Source organism: Pangasianodon hypophthalmus, chromosome 10 (genome assembly GCF_027358585.1).
Source record: "Pangasianodon hypophthalmus isolate fPanHyp1 chromosome 10, fPanHyp1.pri, whole genome shotgun sequence".
Lineage (NCBI taxonomy): Eukaryota > Metazoa > Chordata > Actinopteri > Siluriformes > Pangasiidae > Pangasianodon > Pangasianodon hypophthalmus.
The window spans coordinates 23,848,133-23,866,935 of record NC_069719.1 but is presented as its reverse complement, the minus strand read 5'-3'; the positions used below and the strand labels follow the sequence as shown (position 1 = coordinate 23,866,935).

General features: G+C 39.8%; 1 protein-coding gene across 1 annotated transcript in view; it reads right to left on the bottom strand.

The window, feature by feature from the left end:
* ush2a (Usher syndrome 2A (autosomal recessive, mild)) overlaps positions 1 to 18,803 on the bottom strand; it is a 208,117-nt gene that overhangs the window by 165,401 nt on the left and 23,913 nt on the right. The window contains exons 6-10 of the mRNA XM_053237605.1: positions 17,793 to 17,977; positions 14,831 to 15,052; positions 11,212 to 11,305; positions 3,615 to 3,810; positions 1,027 to 1,157 (exon numbers count right to left, since the gene is read on the bottom strand). Of these exons, the coding sequence (XP_053093580.1) occupies positions 1,027 to 1,157; positions 3,615 to 3,810; positions 11,212 to 11,305; positions 14,831 to 15,052; positions 17,793 to 17,977 (828 nt within the window). The remainder of the gene's footprint in view (positions 1 to 1,026; positions 1,158 to 3,614; positions 3,811 to 11,211; positions 11,306 to 14,830; positions 15,053 to 17,792; positions 17,978 to 18,803) is intronic.

The window sequence follows — 18,803 nt, the reverse complement described above, 5'->3', positions numbered from 1 at the left end:
GTACATCTTGTGTGTTATCTGGATAACCGAGAGACTGGTTGAGAGTCTCAGGTGATGATTCATTGGTGGATCATATTAGCTGACACAGTTATGGCCCATTTCCCTAATCATGTGATGAAGAACAGAAATCAGCCAGGAGCCACGACCAACTAACACTTTGGTCTTTGCAACATGCTTGAGTTCCTAAAGTCATATACTTCAAAAATGTTGCACAGGCAGTGATGATAATCAATAGTGTTAGTGATCAGTTCGATCCCAGACCACTTTAAAAGCCAGCAGATATGAAATTCAGTGACTTATTATAAAAATAATCATTCCTTGTCTTATTTATTACCCCTACGCTAACCACAGACAATGCTGTGTCCCCCATACACCGCAATGACAGGCTCGAAACCCTCCCAGCTCCTCACAGCAATGGCACAGTCCAACAAATGAAGCCATCAAGAGAGTAAAGAAATAATCATTCCCAGAATTTAAATAAGGTAACAATTCCAACACGGGTCTGACCCAACTATTGATTTCAAATTTGTCATCCAGTATATCTATTGACATGGATCCTCCCTAGGCCAGCGAAAAAAGCCTTTCATGATGCTTGGGAAGGCAGGAGCAAAGGGGGGATTCTCCAGAGAGAAGAGCCTCCTAATGACACTTTTACATACTCGCAGCAATCCCTTTCTGATTGCAACAATGATAAATGCTGCGCTGAATGCTAAAATCGTCAGCAAATATATTGACGCAAACATCTCCAGTGAGGAATGGGCCTGTAGCTTTATATCAATGTGTAATTTTGTAGTCTATCAACAAGCAGAGGATTAAAAGCCTCTTTATCTGAGATCTGTGGTTGCTGTTGCACAGCTCTTTACTGCGACTTGAGAAATTGTTGAGACGGTCTAATGCGTAACAACAACACCAAGGATGGTATAAAAAAAAGCTAACAATCATCAGACACTGTTATATGATTATATACTTAATCAGATAAAAGTGTCTGATGATTGTGGAATATGTGTGTGTGTTTGTAAAGCTTACCTGCTCACACTCCAGACTGCCATTGACTGTTCCACTGTTATTACATTCACAGGGTTTACACACATCCTCGGCCCACAGCGATGCGCCAACTTCTCTGTAGAACAAGCTCTGGCACCACTCACAGCTCCTGCCTTTTAATCAGACATATGTGTGTGGGTGAAAAAGCGTGTGTTTGAGGCCCCCTTTTGCCCAAGGCCAACGTGTCTAATTCCCAACCTATGAAACAATGAATCTGGTAGCGTAGCCTGACTTACTTCAATGAACTTGTTTTTACCTTTTTCAGCACTCTATTTTTCTTGCATCTTTACTTCTCTAAAGCATGTTATTGTGAAGGATTTAAAGTGTCATGCCATAGCTATGAACTTTTGTAGTTCAGTTTGAATTTGGTGTGAAATTTTTCTTAAAAATCACACGAACAGAGATGGAACATGCTTAAGTGATTGTACTTGGTTATGTTTGATACTTGAATATCATATTAGGGAATTTGTACTTTACCTGATTATTCACTTACTGATTTTTCCAACCCCTACTCTAAGACTGACATAGAAAGGCCAGATTGAAGTTTGCAGGTGATTACCAGCCTTTTGGACAAGTGTCATCTGGTCAGATGAAAGAAAAATTGAACTGCTTGGCCAAAAGTTCAGCGTTATGCATGGAGGAAGAAAGGGTGAGGCTTTTAATCCACTAAACACCATCCCAACTGTGAAGCATGGGGGTGGCAGCATCATGTTGTGGGGGTAATTTGGTGGAAAAAGGACTGGTACATTCCAGAAAATAGATGGCATCATAAGTAGGAGGACTATCTAGGACTATTTATCTACTAATACTGAGACAACACCTCAAGACATCAGCCAGAAGGTTAAAAAAACACTTAGTCACAACTGGGTCTTCTAGCAGGGCAATGATTCTAAGCACACCTCCAAAGTCGTAACAAAATGTGAAACAAAATGAAACAAAATTAAAGTACTGGAGTGGCCATCACAAAGCCCTGAGCTGAATCCCACAGAAAGTCGTGGGCTGAACTGAAAAAGCATGTCAAAGCACGAGGGCCCACAAACTGACAAAGTTACACCAGTTCTGTACGGAGGAATCAGCAAAAAAAAGCAATTAAAAGCTTTTTTAATTGCCACAATACTAAAAAAGTGTATGTGACCCACTGAAAATCTGATAAAGTATATATAAGCTGAAATAAGTCTGTATGTTAGTTATTATTTTGAAATTACCTCTAACTTTATTACCTGTACTTTATAAATTATCACCTGTAAATAAAGTAGATACCTTAATTGACTTAACACAGGAAACGTATGGTAACATGAAATGTGTGGAATTGTGAAAAATTGAGTTTAATTGTCTTTTGCCTAGGTGAATGTAAACATTTGGCCTCAACTGTATTTCATTTCCATTAAATAATTCATATATATGTTAATCCTTACATTCTTATTTAGCACTCATGGATCAGGGATCATGGGATCATGACTAAATTTTTCTTTTGCTTGAGCTGCCAATTAAATTAATTAATTTTGTATGTGCATTGTGATTTTATTTATTAAAACACCCAGTTACGCTGCAAGAGCTACATAATAGGTTACATAAAAAAGAACCTGATATCATGAATAAATACAAGTCCAAATCTGAATAAGGGTAGTGATGTGGTTGGATTTCATATAAATAAAGAATAGAATAGACTAAACCTTAAATTAATGAATTTGACCACATAACCTTCCAAGATCATTTGTTGTTTTCTTTTAAGTACATGAGTACATTTAAGTGTGGACATTTTTTAAAATTCTCACAATACTGAATGGTGATTCCTCTACTTTTAAATGAATAAACTTTTTTCTGTATGTATGAATCATTTGCATCAATGTGAATTAGCTCACAGCAACTTTATGCATAATTAACACTAGCACTACCACAGAGTAAAGCATTTATTCAGTTTTTATCATATGAGGACAATAAAACATACACTGTGTTATTAGTAACACAATTACCATACACACTCATATTAGGAACACCTGCTCATTTATGCAGTTATCCAGTCAGCCAATCATGTGGCAGCAGCACAATTCAGGAAATCATGCAGGTCAAGAACTTAAGCTAATGTTCACATCAAATATCAAACATCAGAAGGGGGAAAAATGTGATTTTGTGACTTTGACCATGGCATGGTTGTTGGTACCAGGCGGACTGGTGTGAGTATTTCAGAAACTGCTGATCTCCTGGGATTTTCACACACAACAGTCTCTAACGTTTACACAGTATGGGGTGAAAGACAAAAAAACATCCAGTGAGCAGGTGTTTGTTGATGAGAGAGGGGAGAGCAGAATGGCCAGATTGGGTTGATTAACCACTCTTTACAACTGTGGTGATCAGAAAAGCATCTCCGAATGCACAGTGCATTGAACACTGAGCTGGATGACCTACAACAGCATAAGACCACAACGAGTTCCACTCCCTAAACGCGGATCTGAGGCATGCTAGACAGGTGAAGATTGAAAAAAAAAAGCACGCATGATTGGCTGATTGGATAATAGTGTGAATGAGCAGGGGTACAGGTGGCCAGTGAGTGTGTATCATGATATTGTTACCTGTGGTGTTATGAGTGCAGTTATCACACACTCCCCCTCCACCACGGAAGTGGTCCTGAGGGTGAGGGTCCACGCTGGCATCGTAGTGGCAGGAAGCGGCATGTCCGTGACACTGGCAGGGTCGGCAGTTGTACGCCTCCACCTGATTCCCTGCTCGGAACGGCTTGTCGTTAAAGAGCGGTGTGCAGCGTTCACACTGTCCAGAGAGGCAGAGACATAAATCAGACATTTATACAAAAAAAAAAAACAAACAGACAACCACCGAACAAATGAAACAAAAAGACACTCAACATTTTCTAACGTGAACACAAACAATCTAGCCATTTACTAAAGATGACTTTCAACAGCACACTTAACTAGCCCACTATATGTAACTAACACATCACTCTAATATTAATTAAAGAGAAAAAAATCTGGGTTTTTGATTTTCAAAACAGTTATTACAAGCTACAGTGGACTAAAGTGCACAAAGGCATTCTTCACTGATGATGGCTCAGGTAGTGGTGAATGCTCTTAATGTCAGGCTGTTGTTAGAACACCCGGAAAACCCAGGGGGATTGCTAATTCACAGACCACCTGCTTCTACAGCCTTTTATACACACCATGAACCTGACAAGTGGGCATATACCACTGGGATTTAGGTATTTATACCACACACAGTGTTTAAGAGCTGAAGAAAATATCAGTGCTGTAATGTAGACCTTGCTCATTATTATCTACCTTAAACAATATGCTTAATAAGTTTACTCCATTAAAAGACTGTCAAGTGACTGAAACAAATTGTCTTTTTTAAAAATGGATAAAACAAACAAAAAAAATTCTCATCCAGGACTAACAGAGCAGAGACTATGGTTACTAAAAGCTTTCTGTTACAGAAAAAAAAATATATACATATATATATAAACACACTACAAGAGCTGTAACAGTCATGTGAAACAAATTAATGTTATATAATTTTAATTATGTTATAATTAATAGTTTAGGACAGTATATGTTTTATAAGTCAAAGATACTACTGCGGAAGTTTTAATTAAGAATAATAAAATTTTTAAAATGAGATAAAAATATAAAAAGTAGAAACTGATTTCACAAGTGTTACCTTTAAGAAAAACAAAATGTTTAGTCACCGATTTGTTTTCCAATGAGTGCCTTTCAAATATACTATTATGCATTTTTAAATGCTAATTTTCTACTTTTTTTATTTCCTATTCAAGACATTTTTCTTTAAAAAAAAACATATTTGCCTAATTCAGGCACCTAAATCCTATGAATTATTTTTGATATTTTTGTCACCCAGCCCAAGAAAGATGGGTCAGCTCTGTTAGTCACTCACGCAGGTACTTCAGTGTGATTACATTTTACAAACTGTCGGTCATTATTGTGAATAAATTAAAATCAGTAATTACTATATGGGGTGGCGTGATGGTGCAGAGAAAGGTGTTGCCACTACACAGTTTCTATGCATGGACTTCTATTCTGCCTGGGTTTCTTCCGGGTTCTCTGGTTTCCTCCCACCTCCCAAAAACATGCCAATAGGTTGGCTGGTGATTGTGAATTTCCCTTATTTGTGAATGAGTGAGCTCATGTGTAAATGTGTACTCATTTAGGTTTTTCTGTACTAAATTCATTTGCCAGTCATATACAGCCTCCAAGATCTTCGTGTTTAAAATTCCACCCACATTTTCAGGTGAAGCTCACTGGTGCAATCAGTGAGGAAAATAAACTGGTCTTCACTGAATTACAAGCAGATCAAAGTAGTATTGTCCTGGTGAACAAACAACCTCATGATTCAGTTTAGTCTGATGCTCAGGAAACTTGCAAATATCAACCAAGTCTACAGGAATTGCTGTTAAATTGGGTATATTTAGGATCAAATCACCAAGGGTATGAAAACTCATGAAACTCATGGTGCAAATATCAGAAATGGTGGTCATCAGGTTCTACCAAAAGCTTGGATCTGGGCTTGGATCTCAATAGCAACCCTGCTGACATTTTTTTTTATTTTTGGGCATCCAGTTTCACAAACATGCACTAAATTTGGTAGACATATGGGTCTTCTTAAGACAATTAAATTTCACAAACACATCCATTAACTCCAGCCAGCAGGATTTGCGATTTGCTAAATTGACTGCTAATTGATTTGCTAAATTAAATGCTAAATTGCGAAGGAATTTTTAATATCTTAAATGGTATTGCCATGTGCAATATGGTGCAAAGTTCACATGTATATTCAGTGATATGGCATAATAATAATATCCACATGCCAGTACTGGCTCATAAAACAGAAAGTGCTGTACCGTTGGTGCTTGGGCCCACCAATCACTGCTGTATTAATACTTTGAAACTGCCAAACAAAATTAAGCATAACTTCAAAAACATGTATATAAATCACTATTCTTAGCAATAAGAGTTACCAAACAGATATTGTCTCAGCTATGTAGTTCATGTGCCCATTTATTAAACATCATACCCTACTGACAAAAAAGCAGACTTATTTTGCTGTATGTAGCTGGTAAAGAGTGGGATAGATAAAAAGATCAATGAAAGTAGAACGGCGAAATAAAGGAGGGAGTCTTTTTGTTTATTATAGCCTAACTGAAGCCTGAATGAAATGATTATCATGGCTTGATCATTCATAAATATAATTCAAGGGGCATCCATGAAGCTTCATAGAACTGCCTTAGGATTTGTTCTTAATTCTTCACTCAGTGTTGATGGTGAGCAGTAAATGAAAAGATTCTGATTCCATATCAGTGTTATTGTTAATGTTATTATGAATACAGTGAAAAGAAAAACTATGAAACATAAAGTAATTCTCCGCAACTGAATGAACCTGTGTTTTCCATTAGCTATGAACAAAGTGCAAGTGAGAATGCTGGGATTGAAACTGGAGTGTGTTCTGAGTCTGTGTGAAAGGCCTGCATGAATACCAGGGCTAATTTCACGCTCCTTCGCTCAACCTTTAGCCTGCCTCCAAATGCTCTGCTTTAGCATGCTTCGCCAACAGACTGCCATCGCCACCATGTAAGGCCACGGTGTGTGTAGAGCAACGCTGGTGTCTGCATACCAACACACTGACATTTTATACTTCTTTATGTTCTCTCCTTACATTTATCTAAAGTTCAGAAGGATAAATTGAATAAGATCCTTCGTCTATGTGTGTAAGCAAGCTGAAGAGGTACACAGTTGGACTTCAGCTCTGTGAAAGCACGTGTATGACTCTGGATAAGTTTGGCCATTAAGAGAGTTCACTGATTGTTCTGGCATGTGTCAGGTGACTCTGGCTGCTTTAATGTCACCAAGGAAATTGTGAGGATTAGATCTGAATTCATTACTTCCAGTACAGCATTCATCAGAATAGAGAAATTAAATATTCATTATTTATGTCCATTTGATCTAGAGCTGAATATCATATAGACAGACAGGCATTCCCATTTACGACATTTGCTAGCAGATGTACTATTTTGTGTGCCAGACCTCAATATTGGTGTATGCAACATCATACACTTAACCCTTTTCCAAAAGGTTCTCAGGGAAATCAGATACACAACATCGCCAAAAGTATGTGGACAGCTGATCATGACCCCCATATGTAGGCCTTCCTCAAACACAAAGTTGGAAGCATATGATTGTGTAGAATGACTGTGTATGCTATAGTATTACAATTTCCCTTCACTGGAACTAAGAGGCTCAAACATGTTCCAGCATGATAATGTCCCTGTACACAATGCGAGCTCCATAAAGACATGGTTTGCCAAGGTTGGGGTGGAAGAACTCAAATGGCTTGCACAGAGTTTTGACCTCAACCCCACTGAACACCTTTGGGATGAACTGGAACACTGACTGCATGCCAGACGTTTTTGCCTTCCCAGAAGAGTGGAGGCAGTTATAGCAGCGAAGGTGGACCAACTCCATATTAATGCCGTACCTTTGGAATAGGATGTTTAACAAACACATAATAAGCACCGTCTGCAAAACTGGCTCTAAAAGAAATTGTTGAAGTTCTAACAAGATACGCTGTAACTTCACATTATTCCATAATAACTTGTTAACCTTAACATTCAGTAAAAATTACCATTACCAAAGCTCTTTATTCGTGAAAGTCACACAGAAACAAGATACCGACACCACTGTCACTCTCACTGCAGCTCTGCACTGTGGCCTATTTAAATGCAGTGTGTTTGCACACACACACACACAGACACAGCAGATTGCTTCAGGGTAGACCCCAATCCCATCTCAGAGCCAGCTGTTCAGGTCCGGGGGTATTTCGGGTCTGATGTTTATCACTATCTCTCACACACACAAACCCGCTTTCTGGCAGCTGTGCTACATGCGTCCCCGGTTTGTTCCTGTAAATGCAACAACGGCGTGGAGAGAAAGCAGCGGCCCGCCGTGAATTATGCATGGTCGCTCATGAATAATTCAAATCACCAAACATCAGGTTTAAAAGTTTAATACGGGACTCACTGCCTGTGTGTCAGCACGTCCACATAGCGAACATGCCGTCTTTCAATAGAGGTGTATTCAGATAGTTAAAAAGTAAGTTGGAATATTAATATTGTAAAAAAAAATGCTCAGAACTGTGGAATCTGTGGGGAGATAAGTGCTCACACTCAGGCTTATTGTCACAATAGAGTAAATCTGATTTACATCTTAAATCAGATTTTATAGACATAGTCTTGGCAAATCAAAATATAACTGACTGAAAGTCCAATTTGTTTGGTCTGTAGTCACATGTGCTCACATATCCTTATGCTAATAAAGTAGACGTTTTGTGCAGCCAAAGCTCTGACAGCTATGGATTGGAGCTGCTGAATTCCTTTAAAAATTGCACTGAAATTTTAACAGTCATTCAAACAATAATTTGCCTATAGTTTTATACTGCTAAAGATGAACATTAAGCTATTTCATACCATGAAATATTGTTAATATTGTCTTATTCGTAAGAAAAACCTCTCAACTCATTTTGTTGAAAGCTATATCTATGGTCAAATCTTAACCTCCTGGCAGAGGCAACCAGGTTTTGGCATCAAATATCTTAGAACGTAGGATAATTCATGATGCTATCAAGCTTCACAAGGGTTGCTGATCGACCAGCCACAAAACAACCCCAATGCATCAGTGATCCACCCCATAGGTTCGGGTTAATCTGACCACACATGATATTGTAGTTCTATTGGTGCTTGGTGCAATTTGAATGATTGTGTTTTATACAATCAATTTTGCTCAATTCACAAAGGATGCCAATATTTCTGGATGGCACTGTATATGGTCATTACATAAGGTATAACATAAGAACACTGTAGACCCCACATTAGTGCATGCTGTGCCCAGTAGAACAACAACAAAAAAGCTTAAGAAACATTCTATAAACCTTTGTTAGATGATAAAAAGTGCATCTGGATTCTGAATATCTGAATATGTAAATAATAAAATTTCATAGCATAAAACTTATTAAACTATTAAATCTGCCTCACCTGGTCCCTCATTTTTTTCAATGTTGTGTACACAGAGATATATGTATAAATTGTGTGTTAGGACTTTTCAATGCAAAATGTAGGATTTATTTAAAAAAAAAAACATTTCCCTTTAGATCTGTGGAAAATGTGAAAAGAGAAATGTGTTAAATGCTTAAGACTGATTATTTGGGTCTGAACTGCTAATAATTTTTCCACAGAAGTCATTACTACTTTTTGGTTGTACTTACCTTTAAATACAAAATGTTTGTGTTTATGGTCAAATATTCATAACGACTGTGTTAAAGAACGCGACTTCTCTCACGTTGTTTGAGCACGGCACACGTTGTTGCATCTGCAGCATGTTTTAAGGACAGATTTCTTATTTGTACACTCTGAGCAGATATCCACTCCCAAAACCATAACTAATGCATTTAAGTCACACTTGAGACCCAAGTTGGTGAGAGGAACGAGGCGCAAAAATGAAATACCTGTGCAAGTCCAATTGTTTTTAACATTTTAATGTTTTTAGCTTCAGGCGCATTTCAGAGTGAAATTGGGAATGTTGGATGTCATATTTCCTCCCAGCCCAACCTATCGAATTCCCAATTCCAGTGTGCAACAGATATCTGTGAAACAAGACTTCCGCTCAATCTATGGTTTTTCTAACATCAATATCTTAAGTGTGGTCTTGTCGCAGTTAAAGCAACATCAGAAAATAATTCCGTTTTAGAAATCCCGAGGTTTTTCACTCAAACCTGCAGCTGACTAGTAACATGCTTTTGTTGCTGTTCAAAATTAAACTTATCACATTATCACACAGCTTAATACCTACCCACGTTACTGATCCTAATCAAAATTTCAGCTTCACAACAAGTTTCTTTGGCATGTTGTTTAATTGTGGGTGTAACTCTATTTAAAAGAGCAGCACGACAGCTACAACTGGATTCATTGCTTACTCTTGCTTACACTGACATGCGTTCACACAGTCGATGAATCTCAATTTTACAGGGCATATAAGATTTCTAAATTTTATGTGCAAGAAACAATTTAGAACCTCATTTAACACAAAAAATTATGCCTTGTGTTGTCTATGCAGTTCTGATTTTGAGAAGTGCTGCACAATGAGTAACCAAAGAATTTCCATCCATCCATCCATCCATCCATCCATTCATTCTCTGTACTGCTTATCCTACGCAAGGAGGCAGGGTAGCCTGGAGCCTATCCCAGGGGACTCAGTGCACATGGCGGGGGACACCCTGGATGGGGTGCCAACCCATCCACAGGGCACAATCACACACACACACACTGATGCACCAAACATCCTGCAACCCATGTCTTTGGACTGGAGGAGGAAGTCGGAGTACCTGGAGGAAACCCCCAAAGCACAGGGAGAACAAACTCTGTGCACACAGGCTGGAGGCAGCAGTCAAACCCCCAACCCCAGAGGTATGAGGCAACAGTGTTAACCACTGAGCCACCCTGCCCCACTTTGACTGGTCAATCCATAAATTTGATTGTAATCAGATTTTAAAATGTGGTCTAAATCTGACTGGGAAAAGTCATTCAGTCTTGTCTGAAACGTTAGAACCTATAACATAATTTGTTGACAAATATCTAATTTTCAGAATTGTGAGCTATGCAAACAGTAACTCACTTAATATTTTTAATGAAAGAGCATTTTGAATATTTGGCCAATCCCTGCTAAAATGGATCTTATTAGACCTCTATAACCTGGTCTGTCTCTCTCTCTGTGTGTGTGTGTGTGTGTGTAAAATGTTGCACTGGTAAAAGTGAGAGCAGTAGCAACGTGTGTCATCAGAGCTTTCCTAGAGATATAATTACCTCTGCTGGACTCATCAGTAAGACACCCGAGGGCTGATGGGACAGCACGATTAGAGCTCTGCTGCCCACAAAACCACTTCCTCCTCTCCTTCCATCCTCTCCCTACCGCTCTCATTCTCCCCAGTCTCCCTCATTCTCTCTTTCAGGAAATGGGATATGCATGTGGTGCACTCTCTCTCCCCCTCTGCTTCCCCGATCAATCCATTAAGGCCCGTTTTGGAGGGTGCTGTTCATTACAGGGAACTCTTGCATGTTATTAAGGGGATGTGGTTAATTAAAAAAAAAGGACTCACGTTATCTCCATGTGTGTGACTCTCAGGGAGGCAGGCGCAGCGATATGGCTTCATACTGGTGTCGCAGCTGGCCGCATGGCCATGGCACTCACACCTATGATGAGAAAAAGCAAGCTGGTTAGGACTTCAAACTAGGAATGCATTAATACCAGAGTAAAAGTACGAGTATGAGTACATGTTGTTTTGGTACTCCCCAATACAATTACTGATAATGGACATGTTGCAGCTGTGCTTTGCACTACTGGCAGTGGAAAGAGCAACATCGCACTTTAATTTTAATCTATTTTAGCAACTGTAGCATTCAATGATCACTTATGACCAGGTGAATTACATTTTCTGCTATTCGTTTTGTTTTGAGAGAGATATTAACTGGTTAATGCATAATAATTAATGGAATAAGCCTAGACATGAGTGAAAAATAATATGAAATATAATGGAATTGAATGAGCTCTTCAGGGATGTCATGGAGCATGTTATTTAGCTCTGTTTATGTTTCCCTGGTTGAGCCATAAAAAGCATACACATTTATGCTACTTGGCTAATTCTTTATAGTGTTAGCGAGTTGATTTTAAATGAGGCGCATTAGCTAGCTACAATAGTAGTTGAGGCTGATTAGGGCTGCGGTGTTTCACTTTGGTTAAGCACTTTGCTCATTAATAGTGAAGTACAGTAGGTCCAGTTTTCTGTCATTTTGTGTCATCTGTTGATTAGCGTAACAACATACAGTAGCCTTACATCATTTACAGTAGCCCCAAAAAGTATTTGGACACTTAAGCCACACTTAAAAATGTGTGAATTTCACTGCATTCGAAAACAACATGCCAAGCCAAGTGGCATTTATTTTAAAGAAAGATACCACAAGCACTCTTTTCACGCAAAACCTTTCCAAAAAATAGTTTGTTATGTTTAAAAATCTAAAAATAAAAGATATACTGGTCATAATTAGACATAAAAGTATTTGGACACTTAATATTATTAGAGAATATTAAGAGATATTATTATTATTAGAATAGAGAAGTAAGTCTTGAGAAAAGTTCTAGCATCATCTGTTTGCACAAAGAAGGTGACTCTAGTTGCCAGATCAGCAAAACTTGTAAAAATGTTCAAAGATGAAGAACAAAGATGAAGGAATGAAAACAGACAACATACAGGCAGACCCAGAAAGACCACCAGCAGACTGGACTGGCTAATTGTGTGTGTAAAGTCAAGAAAAACAGGCGAGAAATAGCAGCAAGGATTGCTTCAGGGAGATTTACCAGATACAATGGGTACAGAAGGGTACAAAGTGTGATGGAAACCATTCATCAGCCTCAAGAATAAGAAGGCAGGGGTAAAATCTGCGAAAGAACATAATAAATGCCACTTGGTTTGGCATATTGTTTTCTAATGCAGTGAAATTCATACATTTGTAAGTGTGGCTGGGAATCTGTTGTCAGTTCTGGGGCATCTTTTACAAGCACCAGTAAATGAGCATGGTATTGGACCGATACACGATACCAGTATCGGTAATAATGCATGCCTACTTCAAACCACCAGGGGTGCATCTTTCAAATCCAGGCTGTAGCTCTCTGCTTTCAGGATTGTAGTATCATTTTCTAGCTATACACTCAGGTCCATAAGTATTTGGACAGTGACACAATTTTGGGAATTGTGCCTCTGTGCCTCTGGATCTGAAATGACGCAATCAAGATGTGATTGAAGTGTAGACTTTCAGCTTTAATTCAAAGGGTTTAACAAAAATATCCCATTAACCCTTTAGGAATTACAGCCATTTTTTTATAGAGTCCCTCCATTTTCACAGGCTCAAAAGTAACTGGACAAACTAACATAATTATAAATATAAGTACTATCAGTCAATGGCCATTCAAGTCAAAGTCACATCTTGATTTGGATCATTATCCATTTTTAAAAGTTTCGTACAAATAAAATTGAATTTAATTGAATTCGGTATGATGATTACATTAAAATTATAGCATGCAAAAAAAGTAATTTGACAGATTTGTTATGTTTTTAAGTGGTAACCAACATCCAGGATACAGTCGTTACTGAAACCTATACTTGTATGAAGAGTGGTAGTCACAGTGTGAGGTTTCCCTTCTACCCACAAATAACTTCACATTTAAGTCCAATCTCAACATTAACGTGACTCAGCCTTTCCTTTTACTCATACATTCTGGTCCCATCACCCTCCCTCTCTCACACCTGCCCCCGTCTTCCTCACACTCTCATCATTTTTACATCTCTGGCTTTCCCTCTTCTTCCTTCTCCATTATATCTCTATGTGCATGAGTAATAAGACTTCCCATTCAACATTTATAAATGCCAGTGGAAATACCATTGGCGTGCTGTAATGTACAACACAGAAGCTGACAGGTCTCCATCAGACAGAGCAGGCACCTTCAGGTCATCCCTTTAATTATTCATCCTCAAAGAGCCGCTATTCATCATCTCCGCCAGGCCGCATTTAAAAGGAGAACCCTTCACCTCCATCAGACCGGTAAACACAACAGACAAACAAAAGCCGAGAGCGCAGAGAGGTGAGAGGCAGAGAGAGAGAGAGCTGTCATTATGGCTGGAGGTTATTACTGTGTGAGTACAAAGCTGACGCTAATGTTCACAGATGCAGCTTGACACCCTGTCAGAACACCACAAAGGTGGAATTTACACACATTTTAGCCCCCCACCACAACCCCTCAAAGGGGAATCCACGACTGTTTACTCTCTCTCTCTCTCTCTCTCTCTCTCTATCTGCTTTTGCTTCGTCTGCGTAAGCTGTCGTGACACCTCAGACAAGACGGAGAGCAAAGCGGGAAAGAGAGTATAAAGCAGTAAAAAAAAAGAAAGAAAGAAAGGAGAAAGAGATGTACCTCTGAATGTCAAAGGACGATGAGATTTCACCATCTCTAAATCTCAATTTCTCCAGTGCCGACTTAACTAGATCTTAATTAAAGCTGCCTCTACACACACACACACACACACACACACACACACACACACACACACACTGCATGCTGCCTGCATAATGACATAATTACCATAGGCAGCGCAGAAATACCATGTTTCTGTGAGTAGATTGACAAAAAAGGAGCAGAATATCCCACAACAGACCAATTTCATCTCTGAAGCTAATAAAAGCGAGAAAACACTTCAAATGATTTAAGTGACTCGCTGCTCAAGTACACATTTTAAATGTGACAATTGCACGTTTATTATCAACAGACGGAGGCTGTGTAAACTCGCAGTATGTTGTTAATTCTGCGAAGTTCTCAAAATGTTTTTGCAAATACAAATGAAAAAAAAGAAGGGAAGAAAATAAAACATCTATCGCTGGAGACAAATTTGGCTCGCATTGATATTTTAGCTGTTTGTGGCTGACTGTGTCTTTTTAAGCTGCTCATTTTAAGTGTGTGTTCCTCAAACCACTCTCACACAGTAACCATACTGCCATATTCCCCCACCGCATTTCACACGCATAACAATCTCTAATTAATGCATTTTCTCCATAACTGTGTCAAATATAAGTAGCAAATTAGTAATAATGTGTTGAAAGGGGTGAAATTAGGATGGGCTGGCGGTGTAATTAGGTCTGATGAACACTACGGGAAGAGAAGATTCTGACCTGCCACTGATGGTGATCTCGTTCACGGCGTAGTAGCGATGACGAAAGGGCACGTGAGGGACGCGGGTGTGGTACTGGCCTTGCAGGTGGATGCGCACGTGGGTGGCTCTTACAAACTCCTGCAAGGTGGCGCTGTTGTAGAAGTTGTTGTAGCCTGGTCGCAGATTAGGCCTTGGGGTTAGCATGCTGAATGTGATGTTGCCGTTAGTGTACGGGATATCGCTGGGAAGAAAAGACACAGAGTGATGAAAACCTCAAAACACCCATATTAAACTTATCACATAAATAAAAATGAAACATCTATGGCAATGCTGAATACTCATTCTAACTGGTTAGAATGTGTTGATTGTGCGTCACATATAAGGTCAATCACTCACTCACTCACTCACATACACACACACACACACACACACACACATACTGTATGTAAGGGGAAAAGAAGTACTCTGCTCTGTGTGTGCACACTTATGCAACTAGGTGATTGTAGGGTTTTTTTTTCTAAAATGTTTCTATTATTTTTTTTTACTTGAATTTTGTTGGTTGATATATCACATTAAAGGTAGAAAAAGATCTGACATGATTTACCTTTGTTTCATTTTATACATCACACAAAACCTGCAATTTTAACAGGGGTGTGTGAACATTTTATACATCACTGTAAATCATATGCTGTGGCCTTCACAATGGCCAGATCTGAAGCCAGCTGAACGCCTGCGAGTTGTGAAGCGATGTGTTACACGGCATTCTCCATGACCATCAAACTCCTACTGAGTGACCATCTTTTGAAAGAAGGGTTTTCATCTCTCCAGGTTCAGAGACTTGTAGAAGCTGTGCCAAGTTGCACTGAAGCTGTTCTGGTGGCTTGTGGCTTTTCCTTTAATTTGTCACCTGTCTCTGTGTATGAATGTGTACGTCTAGCATATCAAGACTAACATGATGGGAATGCATGTTTTCACCTCTCCCCCCCCCTCTCTCTCTCTCTCTCTCTCTCTCTTCTCCGCTTTCAGGCAAATCTGTGAAATGCATGTACTTGTGTCCAACTGTACAATAAAGACAGTGAAGGAATGACGTTCCTTCAAAAAAACAAAAGAACCCTTTACTTCAACAAACAAACTTTTAAATTAGCAAAGAATTACATTCTGTATGAAGAATCATTATATTAATCAATAAAAAATGTTTAAGGTCTGTGTGTAAGCCATCTGAGTCATCCAAGTACCCCTCACTATAGAACAAAAAGTCCATGGGTGGAGTCAGACCTGATCTAGCTCCTCCTACCTTGGCAAAGTCAAGCCGAAAGTCCAGTGGGTGAAGACAACTCTGTGTTTCAGGCTCGATGAGTGTGTTAAAAGTGTTGTCTCGTGTTGTACGGTGTTGTGTGGGTTAGAGTTAGGGGTTAGGGTTATATGAGGAGCTGGATCAGATCCAGCTCCACTACCTGGACTTTTGGTTCTTCACTGATGTCATGAGGCTCTTCCACCAGGCAGGACATGTCTCCCCACCTGCATTATTCAGCACTACTCCTAACACAACCGGCCCCCTGCTCTTTGTGTCTGACTCCTAATGCTTATAGACTTAACCAGGACAGGACCGGACTGGCCCTCCTACTGTCATCTCTCTCTGCCTTCTTTTCTCCTCCTTATCTCCCATATGCTCTCTTCTCTTCAGTTTATCTTTGTTTTGCTTCACTGCCAAAGGGGCATCAATATTTTAGCACTATAGAAAAAAATCTTTGTGAAATAAGCATAGATTTTCATATTTAATTCCTTTATTGACTGCGTTTTTCTCTACTTAATCTTCCTTGACAGGAGTGCCAAAAGAAACTGTTGCATTTCCCTTACATTTTAAAGTTACCATTCATTCATCCATCCATCCATCCATCCACTCAACTTCAGCAACTGCTTTATCCTGGCCAAGGTTGTAGTTGATCAAGGAACACTAGGCACAAGGCAGGAATGCACCCAGGGCACCACATACGCATATATACAAGCACAGACACACACACACACACACACCCACACACACACACACACACACACACACACCAACCGAGGGACAATTTAAAGTAGCCAATCCACCTACCAGATCAAATCAAGTCCCTGGAGCTCTAAGATGGCAACACTACCTCCTACACTATGTGCACTATGTGCCATCTTTCATATGTAATATAAATACAAATACAAATGCTGTGGGAAAAGGCATTTGTGACACAGCCCAGGAGACACAGATAGTAAGTCACTGTCTGTGTGTTTGAGTGTGTAGATAATACCTCAGTGTCACTTGATTTAGCAAGCTTAAAAATGTCACAGCTAGAGTGAAGACAAGACCACCAGCTTTGCCCACACACTCTCTCAAATCGTATCCTACCAAAGCTACTAGGCTGCACTGGCCCACAATCCATTGTGCATACACTATATGGCCAAATGGATGTGGACACCTGACTATCACACCTGTATGTGCTTGTTGAACAGCCAATTCCATTCCAAAACCATGAGCATTGATATGGAGTTGGTCCCCCGTTCCTGCTGTAACAGACGCCACTCTTCTGGGAAAGCATTCCACTAGATTTTGGAAAAATGGCTGTGGGGATTTGAGCCATTCAGCCACAAGAGCAATAGTGAGGTTGGGCACTGGTGTTGGGTGAGGAGGTCTTGGTGTGCAATCAGCATTCCAATTCAACCCAAAAGTGATAAAAGTTCTTTATGGATCTTGCTATGTGCACAGTGAAGGGAAAGCTTAATGCCAAGAACATCCTAGACTATTGTGTTCTTCCAACTATGTGGCAACAGTGTGAGAAGGAACACATATGGGTGTGACTGGGATTTGATCACAATTGCCTGCATACTTTTGGCCATATAGTGGATCAATGATGGAATCTTCTCACTGATGCAGCTTAGCTGGTATAGATGCTTTCTAAAGAACACGCAGCAGTGTATTGAGCTGCTGGAAATGGTGAGAGTGGTACCTGGGGAACTGAAGGCAGTTGACCGAGTCTGGGTTCACCAAAGGCCCGTTATCCTCCATCCCAAACAAGCTGCAGTTCTTGGCTAGGTACTGCCAGTCTCTCCATGCGGAGGTGCTGCTGGTCTTCCTCTGAATGCGAACCGCTTCAGGCTGCAGACTCCGGAACTGGAGAATCACATAGAAAACCTGCAGAAAGAGAGCGTGCTAAATTCCAAGACAAGGAGGAATATGCATGAAATACTAAACAGCAATGGATTATCTATTATCAGCACCGCCACAGTCCACGCTCGGCCGACTTCACGAGCACCGCTGCTGTGAAGAACAGCTTGAAGCCGATCATTGCCCACTTTAACCCCCCCACACACACCCCCTTCTTTCCATCGCCCTTCCGTCCTTCTCCCTGTCTCTTTCTCTCTATATAGCTTTTTCTGAGAGTCTTTTTTGTGGAAGAACTTGTGCCAGCTTTGACTAAGTGGACACTTCAAAAAGCTGTGCCGGTGTGTTTTATCTGCTGTTGAGAGGCTCTGCCATAGAGCTACTCTAAAATCCACTAGTGCTTTTCTGCTGGACCTCTTTTTCTTCACGGCTTAGCCACATGGATGACTAGGGACCTTGGACATACACACATACACACACACACACTTAAAGAACTTAGCATCTGGTTGTTTGTTTGAACAGCTGAAAGGGTCCCAAGCCTCCGGATTTGCAAAGTAAAAACCATTCAGGGAGCCGAGACAAACACACAATCCTTGAAGTCTCCAGCTATAAGATTTGAGCAACTCTTCTAGGAGTGCTGCTCTCAGCTAGGGAAGGATGGGATTTACGAGAAAACCACCACTGCTGTCAAAATCAACCTTTATAACATCATCTAGCTAAACAATCATACTTTTCTGCAAGACACATATTTAAGAAAAAAAAAATACATTAGCAATAACCAAGAAAAAATTTTGTTTGTACAAGTTAAAAGAATTACATTTTCAGATAGAGTACAGGATTTCAGAAAGGGGCAAGG